The 14,316-nt window shown below is 39.2% G+C and overlaps 1 protein-coding gene across 3 annotated transcripts in view; it reads left to right on the plus strand.

Moving 5' to 3' along the window:
• ACTN1 (actinin alpha 1) overlaps positions 1-14,316 on the plus strand; it is a 225,925-nt gene that overhangs the window by 113,869 nt on the left and 97,740 nt on the right. For all 3 annotated transcript variants that reach the window (XM_082275537.1, XM_082275538.1, XM_082275539.1), the window contains exons 4-8: positions 614-700; positions 4,689-4,776; positions 7,072-7,150; positions 7,293-7,374; positions 11,018-11,103. In XM_082275537.1, coding sequence (XP_082131663.1) covers positions 614-700; positions 4,689-4,776; positions 7,072-7,150; positions 7,293-7,374; positions 11,018-11,103 — 422 coding nt within the window. The remainder of the gene's footprint in view (positions 1-613; positions 701-4,688; positions 4,777-7,071; positions 7,151-7,292; positions 7,375-11,017; positions 11,104-14,316) is intronic.

The following is a 14,316-nucleotide window of genomic DNA, read 5'->3' on the forward strand; positions in this document are numbered from 1 at the left end:
TAACCACACCCCCACCACCAAAAAGGAAAAAAAAACAATTTGGTAGCCTACCCTCCGTTGCTGGCACTGTAGGAGTTGTTTTCTTGCTTTAGGCTCCTGCTAGTTAGATACTTCCTATCCTAGGGTGACAACAATGACAGGAGCAGCAATGTCCTCCTTAGAATGTGTAAACTCATGGTTGGTTTTTCACTGCCTAGCCTCTAGCTCTGAGCTGCCTACCAGTATGATATTTGCTCTCACAGTAAGTAAATTTATTTATTAAAAAAATATATATATATATATATATATATATTAGTTCATGTGCATTCATGATGTATGTGTGTATACAGTAGAGCATATCTTGTGTATATGGATAATGTATAAAATCCTAAACTAAGATTTACTATTTTCTGTAACATATGTCTGAATAAGGATATTGGCTTGAAAATACAAAATGCTTTCGGTTATGTTACATTTTAAGTAGGAAAAAAATAATGAAAGCTCAAAAGTTTTTTTGTTTCTGGGGTTTTTTTCTCTTCCATTTTTGTTTTTATTTTAATGCCATTTTTCTGCCTGAATGAGATGTATAACTAATGACTCCCTTCTAAACTATGATTGTTTGTTTCATTCTCAGAAATTGTGGACGGAAACGCTAAAATGACCCTAGGAATGATCTGGACTATTATCCTTCGCTTTGCTATTCAAGACATTTCTGTTGAAGGTGATCTTTTTTTCTATCGTATTCTGCGTGGCCCATTTGTGTCATTTTTTTGTAAATAGTAGGAATAGTGTTCCTGGAGTTATTACAGCAGTTGGGAATCCGTCTTTTAGTGGCAGGAATTAGGCATGTGTAGATTGGCGGGAGGCAGGTCATCATGATTGACATGGAATACCTCTGACTACTTTATGATAGATACATTTCTGGACGCTGTGATTAATGCTATATTTACTTCTGGGGATATTGTATCCTTCACTTTAAAAAGTGTTATACAAGTAAAACCTTGGACTGCAAGAACAATGCTTGTAATCCAAAGCACTCCTATATCAAAGTGAATTTCCCCATTAGAAATAATATAAAAACTCACATGATTCATTCCACAACCATTTATTCAGAAGCCTTTCAGTTTATAGTCCATATAAAAAGATTATAGCAATGTGATAGGTTGTTTAACTATAAAATGTCCATCCACAAATGGCAGTCTCCACAAAGGGATTAGAAGAAAAATCCAGCAGGAGCTATAGAGTATAAAAGAGAAGAGACGCCTCTAAGTGTAGCAATATGTTTACGTTTAATGAAGGTACAACATTTAGCAACTCACATGGTTGATGATTAAAAGAGGCACATCTAAGTATGCAGGCATCCAGGGTAAAGCTGTCCACATAGACCATCCTCCGCACCGCGGGCTCTCACCGCTGTCAGTCTGGAGTCGTGCCTGGGAAGACTACCCTGCAGTAAAGTGATCTGAAAGCGAGTCTTGAAGTGCTCGTGGAGCGCAGCGTGGAAGGGATGACGTTAATGGTGGTGAGGAGGATGGTCTATTTGGACACCTTTACCCCAGATGCCTACATACTTAGATGTGCCTGTTTTAATCCTCAACCATGTAAGTTGCTAAATGTTGTACCTTCATTAAATGTAACCCTATTGCTACACTAGGAGGTGCTACTTGTATATCCAGACATTGTTTATCAAGTCAAAGTTTTTTAAAAAAAATGTTGCTGGTCTTGCAAGATGCTCTCTAACCAAAGTACTCTCAGTCCAAGGTTTTACTGTATATGTATTTTTATTTTGGTGTTTTTTTACTTTTTGTGGAAATTAGTAAGGGGTACTAATATACCCCTGTACTTATTCCTCTTGTAGAAGGCCGTTATCTGGTCCCTCTTATTATAAAGGGGGCTTCCAGTTTCCATTGTAATCCTACCTCCATATTACTATTGCCCCACCTCTTTTTTGGGAAACACAGAAGTGGGGAAGAGGCCCTTCACCCTCAGCTTTGGAGCAATGATATTTTGCAAGGGGGTAAGGTTTTCAGGCTTCCCCCAATGTAAAAAGGGATAAGGTCTGGTTTGGTACAGGAAGTGGGGCCGCACACGTAGTGCCTCAAAATCCGGGTTAGGGAGGCATGTTAAGAGGAAAAAAAAACTGAAAATGCAAATGAACCTAAGGAAGGGATCGGATTATGCAGATCATCATACATCAATAACGGACCAATGAGAAGCAAGGCAATTTGTAGGCTATAGCTACGTATATAAATAAAAACCATACCAAGATAGAGCAATCAAAATGTAAGAGAGTAGAAAAAGAACACCAATTAAGGAAAAAATAAATAAAAGTGAAATATAGGATGTATGGCAAACCAGGAGTACAAAACTCAGCAACCCCAACCAAGTTGCAGGCTAAAAAATAAAATAAAATAAAAAGCAGTATGTCTGCTCTCAGAACAAAAATGTATATAAACCTAAAAACAAAGGCAGCCAGCACAAAATGGCAAGATTACACACCATATGTAACATGTAAAAATAAAAGGGGCAACGCCAATGCAAGTATAGATAAGGTGGTCATAGTCTAATTAAAAGTTCATAGCAAAAGAAGTAGAGAGATGAAACTTCTCCAGACACCCGTGGATAAGATGAAGAAAACGAATGTCCAAACACCAAGTGAGAGTAAGCTGGACTCTTACCAGATGGTGTTGACCCTCAAATGATAGGTCAATACCAGCGAAAATCCTGTAAGTAAATATTTTCCTGAAATGGCTATGGTGAATCCAGTTCATTCGATGGAAAGCAATGGCTCAAGCTCGCTCGCATCTAGGAAAACACAATACCAAAGCACTTCAAGAAAAAGCAAGCTATAATGGTGTAGTATGTCTGAACCAACAGTAGTTTAGTTTATTAAAGGTATTGCACTTACAATAAGATGAAGTAAAAATAGCGTGTACACATCCAAAATTGAGGACCGCGGTTAGCAGCGTTTTACGTCATACGTTCCATCCCCGGAATACAAACGGGAACCTTTCACAGCAAGGCCAAAGTGAATTTTTCAAATATTCTCTGACTCTGGAAAATAAAGGGGATCCCTAGGGTGACATCAGTTCTCATAAAATGACCTTTTATAGTCTATTGTGACATTATAGACCCTATACAGGGCTGTGTCATTCTTCTAGACTGGCATATTACCTATCTGAACACTGGCACCTTTGACCCCAAAAAGTATCTAGGGTTTTTGCAGATTTTAGTAGTAAATAGTAGTCCATTAATCCGGTCATTCCTTTTTTTGCCCTAGTGGCTAGCTGTTGCTCTGTGGCACAGGTAATGCCTAAATTTAAAGACATTCACCCTCCCAACCTGTATACATCTGTTTCAGATTGTTTCACTCTTGTTAGTGCAATGTTTGCTTAATCTCGTAGGGAATACAAAGTGCCCTTTCTGTTTGAATAAAGTTCCACATCTGTTTTGTAGTCTGCGGTTAAAACCTTTTGTAAAACAAATGGATGATGTGTTGATGTTGCTTTTTCAATCTTCCCAGTTTAGCAGAGACCTAATGAGGCTTTATCTGAATACAATTTTCAAATTAATGTACTTTTCAACACTTCTAGGATAAGTTGTGGCAAGAATTAGGGCTAAAATAACTAACAAGAATGTTTAGCCTAGGGTTGGCACAACATATATTGTAATAAAAAAGGTTGCAAAACCGTGTGCATTACATTTTATTAGAATACCAGAGCTCTCGAAAACCCATCAGCTTGTTATCGAGTGATATCCAAGGCCTAACAAAGCACTTGTACCCTGTATTCAGTGTCAGCTGTTGGGCTTGGCATATGCCTTGTTGTCCTCGTGGATTTTTTGGAGGAAAGTAGGTTTTTGACACCTTTATATTCTAACAAACGTTATGCCCAAGGTTTTGCGCCCTCTTCTTTTTTTTTTTTTTTTGTTGTAGAGATTTCCCCAGTCAGAAAAGGGCTGCAAACCAGAAGATTACCCACCATTGGGGGGAATGCTTTCATGATCTGGATTATATGGCAGTATACCTCCGCTAGGAAATATTTAGCGCTGATCTGACTTTTTGCTTTAGTAGCAACATCTGCTATTAGCAAACCCCCGAGCCGTCATTTAAATGACTCTCTAGGGTATTCTTCTTGGCTCCACTTTTGGCAGCTAGCGGAAAGGTCATATAAAGAAGGGTGCAGGAGCTGGGCCAGCACAGAGTAATTAGATACTCCCAGAAGTGGAGATGGCTATGACATGACAGGGAGCAGAGGGTTGTGCTAGCGAATTGACTCTTGGAATAGTCAAAATTTCTTGAGACTTCAGAGGCACATTGCAAGTAATTTAAAACAATTTATGGAAAGGCTAAAAAAAAAAGCAAGTAAGCATTTAGGTCCCTTTCACACTTATGCGACGCGATTTTGCCACAATTTTGCGGCGCGATTTTGACGCGATTTTGAAAGCTATGGCTATGGCTCAAAACGCAATCAAATCGTGGCAAAGTAGTGCAGGAACTACTTTGAAGTCGGTGCGACTTCAAAACGCACTGATATGAATGGGGCTCATTGAAAATAATGGAAAACGACTTGTCATGCGATTTTGCGGTCCAAAATCGCGGGACAAGTCGCACTAGTGTGAAAGGGGCCTAAATACTAGATTTTTATGTTTTTTTATTTTTAGTTGTTTACAGGGAGTTAAAGAAATAAAACATTGTGTTTCTGTTACAGAAACCTCTGCCAAAGAAGGGCTTCTGTTGTGGTGTCAAAGAAAGACAGCGCCATACAAGAATGTAAATATACAGAACTTCCACATCAGGTAAGTGGACCTTAAAGCAAAAATCCAGAAATTATATTCTTTGCAAACATAGGATTTAAGTATCAATATCTGATATCCATAGGGCTGCTGGGGGTGCTGAGAATCGCTGTAGTAGTCCATGCTACATACAGTGATAACCCTGGTCTTCTGTGTGCTGCTCCAGCAGCTTCCCCTTTGCATACTGACAACACAGAGTGGTCACACGGCACCACCATTTATAAAATGCCTTGTTTTTTTTTTTTTTTTTTTTAATAAACATAAAGCATTTTCTGATTAAACGAGGTGAAGAGGGGCAGATGATGATCTCCACCTTGTTCAATCAGAGAATAGATGGATCCCAAACTGGGGTTAGAATTTGTATATGTTCGAGACCAATCCTCCGCATGTTGTTCCCATAATGCAAAGTTTCTAAACCATTTTTGCTGGCAGAGCCATTTTTGCAAACATTTAAAAAATTGTTTTAGGACTGAAGATTACTTTAAACTCCCAAAACCTATATATTTTTAAAGCAGACACTCTGGAGAGTAAAATAGTAGTACTGTAGTTCCATTTTATTATGTCGCACCGTTCTAGTGCAACTGTTTATCAAGTGCAGAAATTCAGTGAAAAAAAAAAATGTTTAATTTTAGGGCACACTAACACAATATATTACCCAATATTTTGGTAAAATAAAATAGATGAAATGGCAATGTGTAAATAGATACCCAAAATGTCAAGCCTTAAAATTGTGTGTATGCCCATGAAACAGCAACCGACTTCAGTATCCTAAATTTTCCATAGGCTACATTTTAAAAACCTCTACAGGTCATCAAGTTAGAGTTAACCATGAATAATGGCCCTAGAATTATTGCTCCCACTCTGGCTTGTATAGTGATATGTAACAATCAATGTTTTTGTACATAGGCACCCCCAACGTTAGGGAACAGGGGCTCAAGAATCTTTAGGGGAGGTTTGAAGTGTCTGGGTATATTTTTGTTTTATTCCCTATGTCAGAGGTCTCCAAACTATGGCCCTCCAGTTGTTCAGGAACTGCAATTCCCATCATGCCTAGCCATGTCTGTGAATGTAAGTTTTTCAATGCCTCATGGGTCTTGTAGTTCCACAACAGCTGGAGGGCCGTAGTTTGGAGATCCCTGCCCTATGTAAAGCTTTTTTGGTGACCGGTTCTCTTTAATGAAACATCAAGGGTCTTTTAGACCCCTGATGTCTCACCTGCCTTCTACTGATGCTAGTGGAGTGCAGATCATGTTCCATTCACTTCTTCCCTGGACAGACCAACTGAGGAAAATGACAGCTAGACCCGGAAAGAGACACTTCACACCTCACTTCGGTGTTATAAGTAGGAAGGCAATATCAGCAAATGTCCAATCATTATCTCCCTCCCCTCTGTCCATCTTATTCATAGGTCTTTAAAGGGAAACTGTAACAATGATTTTGGTCAGTTCTATTTTTTTTTATTTTTTTAGAATGGATTTAAGCTTTCATATAGATGTTTTAGGCTCCTTTCACACGGCCGCTCCGTGTGAAAGGTCCGCTGCGGGACTTTTTTTTTTTCCACGGAGCGGATGACATTTCTGTCATCCGCTCCGTGTGCCCGCATATCATCCCATCCGTTTGCGGATGATATGCGGACATAATGTAAGTATATGGCATTGCGGATGTCAGCGGATGACACCGCTGACATCCGATTTTCCTTCCTTTCCGTTTTTTACACGGATGGAAAAATAGGGTTCTGTTCCGTTCCAAAAAACGGAACAGAACTGAAAGGAGGAAAATCGGATGTCAGCGGATGGTATTCCGCTGACATCCGCAGTGCCATTCACTTACATTGATGTCCGCAAATCATCCGCAAAAAAATAGGATGATTTGCAGACACATGGAAAGCAGCGGATCGGCCGTGTGAAAGGAGCCTTATACAATTTTTTATTATTTATGTAAAATCATTATTTACAAATTAACTTTTTATACAGAGCGCTTCCATAACACTTTGACACTTTAATTGCTGAGATAATTGGACTTTACAATAAGAAAGCACAGCAATGCTTGACTGTCTCATGACAGCTGATAATCCATGCAGGAGTTTATAAACTAAAGGCAGGGGGATCCCTCCTGAAAATTTTGTGTGTGTGTGTGTTGAACCGCCGGTCAGATTTACAAAAGATATTTACAACATGATCAATCTGAAATAATATGCAATATTTCATAATTAATTTCTAGTAGTGCAAATTGCTGGATGTTTTGGTAATATACTACACTAATGACAATAATTGGTCACTTGCCCTTCTTTATTTACAGCTGGAAAGATGGTCTTGGATTCTGTGCCCTTATTCATAGACACCGCCCAGAGCTCATTGACTATGGCAAATTACGAAAGGTAATTCAGTCTTTTTTGCTATAATGAATACTTTTCATTTGTTTTCTGTAACAAACATTTAAACTTTTTATTAAAGTGGAACTCCAGCATACTGTATGTTTATTTAACATGGTGTTTTTTCATTGCATTTTGGTATTTGTAGGATGACCCCTACACAAATCTGAATACGGCCTTCGATGTCGCTGAGAGGTTCCTTGATATTCCCAAGATGTTGGATGCTGAAGGTAATTACTGCTTTGGAGACTAAATTTTCTGGGGAGAACTCTTTATCGCATTACCTTCAGTACTACCATTTTCTTTTCTTTTTTTAATATATTTTCTAAGGGCTGTTGGTTTTATAGCGAGATTGTTTTCTGAGACTGCACGTTGTTAGAAAAAAATATATAGAATTTTTTTTTTATAACAAGGAGCGACATTTCTATTGGGGTATGGAATGATTACCCACAACCACCTATAGCACTTTGTTGATCATCTTCGCTTACCAACTGTGAATAGTTTTTTCGGTCCCTCGTTTGAAAATGTCATGGTATATTCATGTATAGCAGGCTGTAAAGCAAAAGTATGATTTACAAAGCAATATCAAAAGCAAGCCTACCTTCTGAGTGGCCAATCACCAGAATGGGGATGAATAACATACTCTCCCATACCAGGAAGTACTGAGAATGCCAAATCACTTCCCCCGGCAAATGAATCAGCAGGGGAGTATAGAAGGTAAAGAGGAGTATAAAGGATAGGGCAGTATAGGCACTTGGTAGTGTTGTTAAAAACAAATGAACCTGTTATGTGCCCTGCATTGGAAATAACATTTCAGTTAAATTGTCATCTGGGCTCTTTCATGTGGCTTAAAGCGGTATTAAACCCAAAACCAAAAATATATGTAATCTATTGCAGCTTACCAATCATTCGATGTGGTGGCTGCATTTGTTTTCTTTTTTTAGGCTTTTTCCGCTCAGTTTTCACCTGGTGATCTAGTCAGTAACAAACCTCCTCTGATGAAGAAGCACAAGGGGGCACAGCAGACAGCATCATTGTCAGTCTGGGGGGAGGGGAGTGTTTTTAAATGTACTAGCAGATTTAAATAAACTAACAAATTGAAGCAAACTCCTCGTCACATTTTATAATAAGTTACAGTTTTTCCTTTAAAGATTTTCATGAATAAATAAAATCTGATCATTGTAAGCACTTCTGCTAGTGGTATATGGTTAGCCTCATCCCTGTGAACTGAAACATCTGGAAGAGATCCTGTTCTTTTAAAAAACAGACTTACTGGCCAGGTCATCAAATGGAAAAAAAAAAGGAAAGAAAGCCTAAAAAAAGGAAATTAATGCAGCCACTACATCTAGCTATTATTAAGCTGCAATATAATACATTTTTACTGTTGGGTTTATTACTGCTTTAAGTTTAGATCTACATGAACTGCTATTCTTTAAAAAAAAAAAAAAAAAATGTATATTCACCATGTGATTGTGCGTGATGACTTCCTGCAATTTTTGTTCAGACAATCTGCCTCCCATTTTAGGGATGGAGTATTCACCGGATAATTTTCTGTGCTTAACATTGTGCAAATTTAGGTGAACAAATGATTAAGGCCTCTTGCAGCTTGAAAAAGCTCAGTACAGTGTGTTTGTTTTTTTTTTTTTTTACTGAGCTAAAATGCAGCCCATTCTTTACAATGTAAACAAGTGGCAAGTATTCCTCAGTTTACAAAAAAAAAAAAGGAAAATCTATGTTCCCGGTCAAAATTTTACACCGTGAGCGCAAATGCGCGCATATGAGCATAAATATGAATTAATTTTCCCTAGGAAGGTATTTGCACGCAAATGTGCAAATACACGCATAAAAATGCGCAAATTCACGCAAAACAAACCCCTAAAATTTGGTCCAAAAAAGCAGAAGTGTGCAAGAGGCCTATATGTGACCATTTGTGGTGAAATGTTTGAACTATTGGAAAAAAAAAAAAATCCCTACCACTACCCCCCATGACACCAAATAAAAATTTTCCAAGGCAGGTGATCAATTACAAGTGATTTCTTTTTTTTATGCACTGTAGCACAATCAAATATCTTGACTGGATGGCTCTCACATACAACTGGTTGTACTTTTAGGGATTCCTTTTCAAGCCTTCAATTTTTTTTCTTTATATGTCTTGATGTGGTGTATTTAGAATGAGGTTGCAGCTGAAGTTGTTTTAGGGGTGTAGAAAAACCATCCCAATTCATGTCTTGTTCAGGTAAATTGATCATTCCCATTAGATCCCAGATGCCAGATGGTCCTATCATTGTATCCAGGGTGATATAGACTAGTGTTTCTCAACTTTGTTTAGTCACTGCACCCTTTAAAAGTATTTTCGTCCTTGAGGCGTCTCATCCAAAAAAAGTGGTCCCTTTAGCTTAGAAAAGCAGTTCTGATTTTAGAGTGGTCAGGAGTAAGGCCTTGTTCACATGGGCGTACTTAAGCGTACGCTCGTGAGAGGGTGCTGGTCAGTTGGGATGCAGTAGCTGCATGGTCACAGCTGCTGCTCCTAACTTGATATCTGAGTGGGTACGGTCCCTGAATGCACACTGTTTGCGTTTGGGGCCTTGCACCCACATGAATGTTAAAATGGGGAGCAATGGCTGTGTCCTGCAGCCTCTGTGTCTCAATGGGCGTGGATGAGGTTGCATGGAACACTTGTACATCCCCATGCAAGCAAACATGGCCATTGCATGAATGCATGCTTAGGTAAAGCTCATACATACATAATGTACGTACACACATACATATATTCCTACACACTTACACTAACATACTTATAGCCTATTGAAAAATCACAGTTTACTGTGCCCGACTGATGTGTTCACATGCTGAAATTCACATTCTGCTCCTGCAATGTCAGTTAAAATTGATTACATAATACTGCATGGTACGGGAGGCAGAGCATGCCGGGACTCTGGAAGCAGCCTGTCCATGGCTCTGCTCATTACTACCCTAATCCAGCTCACACTTCGCACTTCAGCTTCTCAACCAATCAGCCTTTCTGTACCAGGATACTGTGGCACCCCTGAAGAGCCCGGACAGAACCCCGGTTGAGAGAGGCTGATATAGACCACAATTGTAAGGATCTGGGTAAACATTTGACACTAAGAGCATACAAAAACCAACTTTTTCTTTTAAGTAAGTAAAGCCTGGTAGATGTTACGTTAAATGCTACTTAATTAGGTTGTGCTTTAAGGCCAGGGCATTGGCAGCTGCTCTCTAGGTACTGTATTGCTACTTGTAAATGCAGCTGCCACCTGTCCACAAATGGGCTTATTCAAGAATAAGCGGGCTAGCAAGAAAATTTCTAGTTGGTCCATAACAACCAATCGGCTTCCAAGTGTCATATTGACAGCGCAGAGTTGAAAGTTAAACAGGGTTCTAATTGGTTGCTATGGACAAGAAGAAATGTTCTTGTTAGCATTCTTTTCACATGTAAGCTCTATACTTTGATCTGTTATAAAGCAAGCTGTGCTAACTGCAATAGTTTTCTGTCCCCTACCAAGTGGTTGAAATTAAGTCATTTTTCCCACAAATGATTGTCATTGTTTTTAATTTAGAACCTTCATGCATTTCCACCTTGCCACTTTGCCATTTCACTGGGATGTTTGCCAAGTTTTTGAAGTGCTTATTTATTCTTATAAAAATGGATTGGAAACCTTTTGATGTTCTTTAATGTCTCAGCATGAATAAATGTTTTCAGCGAAGCTGAAGAGTCTGCTTGATGTGAAATTATGTAGGTTAAATGTTTGTTCACGATCGCTGTTTACATCGCCTATTACATTCTGTGTTGTTAAGTCTGTCTCCATTTTCATTTATTATATCAACATGCTTTAAACCTTTTCTTGACAGACATTGTTGGGACTGCGCGCCCCGATGAGAAGGCCATCATGACCTACGTTTCTAGCTTCTATCACGCCTTTTCAGGAGCCCAGAAGGTATCCCAGGGTTCCAAGATGTGTTCACTCAACACATTTGTTCCTTTCACTAATGTGTGACTCTCTCTTCCTTCTTTCTGGTTTAGCACGGGGATTTCCATACTTTATTTTCACAGGTGTTCAAAATTATAACTGAGTGCCTTTGACACTACTTTCCAGCAATCCTAAACTGCCTTGTGCACACAACATCAAGCGGCAGGGAACACTTTAATTTCTAGGGACTGCAGATAGGCAAACATTTTGGCCCAATATTTAATATAAATGTACTCCTAAAGGTAAAGTCTACTTTTGTAAAAGTAATTCACTTCAGTTCAGTTATGTATACCACTTTTTGTAAACTTAATTTGTTGTATTCTTACAACCTCTTAGCGAGCGGAATCCATCAGAATCTATCTTGTATTGGTCTGACGTAAAAATGAATTCTGATTGGTTGGTATAGGGTACTGCACCAAAAGTAGATCCAAAGTGACAATAAACGTGGCAGAGTGTTAATGTTGTAGAATAGCAGCCTTCATTTCCCTATAGTGTTCCTGTTGAGCACCTAGAAGTCCTGAATCCAAAGTCTTTGTATTGAGTGATTTGCTATACCATATATTGGGAACAGCTTCTTTTTATTTGCCTAAAAAAATCTGCAACATGGACACTTCTGATCAAATGGGTGGCAGAAAATGTTGTTCCTTTTTGTTTCTGGTCGCTCTTTCCACCTTGGACACTTAGAATCTGCACACTACCTGTCTTCCATGTTCTTAGTATTCAAAGTAGTAGGATGAGTGAGGCAACAGCATTGTAGCATATTGTTAGTGGGTACCTCTTGATGATGGTGATGGCCATAAATTCCATGCTTGAGCACCAACTTTAGAGTAGATGTAAATAATTTCTAACAATTTTTATGTGCTTTCCTTCCACATTCCTCATCAGTGTGCAAAGTGACTTCAACCACTGGAGTACACCAGTGGTTTATACAGACATTTCTGTGCCGCCTAGATGTGCAGGCTGAGCACTACACTTCCTATGCGCATTGGTATTACATATATAAGCAAAGGATACTGAGACATTGTAGGTACGGTTGGACATTCTGTCCAGCTGCAGACTTTACATGCAGGGCTGACAACATTGCTTATTTCAATGCATCGTTGTCAACTTTGTCGTAGCATGGAAGGAAGTTAGATACAGCCTATATTTCCAGTATATCTAAGTAGTCTGTAATTAGGGACAATATACATGTGTAAGCAATCTCTGCTTCATTTGAATTTTAGATTTTTGACCACGCATGCACTTTAATAGTTTTTCTATGTTGAAATTGGATTTTTATTTCCTATGCATATGTGTAGTTATATCCTCTGTGAAGCTGTCCGTAACCAAGCCTGTAAAACATTCCAGGGTGTACAGTTTCCCTTCACCTTACTCCAAAACTTTGAAGCAACTCTATCTAGTGTGCTTTCTCACACTGTCATAATTGTTTCTTAGGAGCGGTGGCGTTAGTGTAAAAGCTCCCTAAGGAAATGTGGAAGAGTGCTGTGAGCCAGACATCCAGTCCTATTCCTGAAGCCCAACTCTAGCCATAGCTTGTTTTTTGGTTTGGGTTTAGTAGGGAAGGTTTTTTTGTCTTTCGGGTTTTTTCTTGTGTCATCTGTGTCCTGTGGGGAGATTTCACTTCTTATATAGGTGCAGAAATTTGCTTAGTGGGACACAAGCAACAATAAAAACTTCACTCTGCCCCATTCTACGTAAATGTATATAGTTTTTTCTGCCCCCATTGAAGTGATTTTGCTCACTTCTGTCTCCGTAAACAACATGAGGGAAAGTCCACACCAAAAAAGTTTGGTTCAGAGTTGTGCTTTGTCCCTTTTTTTGCAGCAAGGTTGTAAAGGGGTCACCAGCAAATGAAGATTTGACTCTTTTACCCAGAAAAACCCAGTCGCTGCATAAAAGAGTTAAATAGAAACACAACTACCCTATTTTTGTCAGTTTCTCATTCTGTTTAGCTAGTTTTATTTAGAATTCACATTAATGCTTATTTTTAGCTTTTACAGTTTGGTTGACAGTGATTAGTTTACAGTAGTTTGAAAAGGCTTATGCGTGGACTTTCACTAAGAAAAAGTGTCTACCTACATTGATGGTGTGCTTATCTCTACCACTATGTTTATATCGTAATGGCACAGTAGAGGACACAGGCCAGATATTCATGGACCCAGGGTTCTAGGCAGGTACTTTCAGGTGGTTGGACAATGGCAAAACTTTGCTGGACGCCTCCCTAGGCATCTCATTATAACCCTACACCACTTCTTTAAATCTCAGTTTTTTGCTAGTGTCCTGAAGTGATGGACCTCTTCTCACTTACAGAGAAATACTTTGCCTCACTAGTTCATTATTTTGCTTTGGATTCTTCAATCAACTCTTTAGTTAACTCCTCAGTGTCTTCTAATAAAACATTAGAAGCGGTGCATCCAGATCGGTGCAACCTCTGTAAAACTTTGGGAACCGTATCTGGATCCCACCCTGTGAGGACAGCCAGTAATGTTGCTTCTGGCAATGAATCCTGCTTGGGCGCTCACCTTGGCAGTTAGTGCATTGCGTGTAGTTAGCCGCAGGGTGCTTTGCACTTTTTGCAGTTCCAGGGTTGTGGTCCATCCAATACAGGTGAGGCCTGGACCACGATTAGGGACCAGCAACGTGAACAGGTAGGGCAGGTTTGCCCTGTACTCTGCCAATACTGTAGCCTTACATATAACAGGTTTCCTAACTAATGTTTGATCTACGTTAAAACTGTCAGGAACCCAGAAATTGTGTTTGAAAATTTTCACTTACAGTGTTAACCTTTGTGAACTTTGCAGTCAAAATTCCTTAATTTAGAGCGTAGTGACTGGGTGTTGCATTACATCACAGGTTACTCTTTTACCAGACTTCCACCTAGAGCCCTTTATAAAGTACTTTTTTATTTTATAAAGTACTCAGGCACTTCCTAATACCCTTTTGCTTTGAGGACTATGCTGCAGGACGGTCTACACCTGGGTTACAATGTACCCCTTCACAGACATGCTTACCCCTTTTGTGCAACTCTCTTGTAAATAGGTCTTGAATCATCATTTGTCCTAGGAAGTGGTCGTTCTGGTTTCTTTGGACCGATTCAAAGGTTTCCATTCAAACCTGTTCACGGTGCCAAATCCAATGGGGTTATGCATCATATCCTGGACCTAAAATCCCTAAACAAGT

Source organism: Pelophylax lessonae, assembly GCF_965119305.1.
Source record: "Pelophylax lessonae genome assembly, chromosome: 13".
In the NCBI taxonomy this organism is placed as follows: Eukaryota; Metazoa; Chordata; class Amphibia; order Anura; family Ranidae; genus Pelophylax; species Pelophylax lessonae.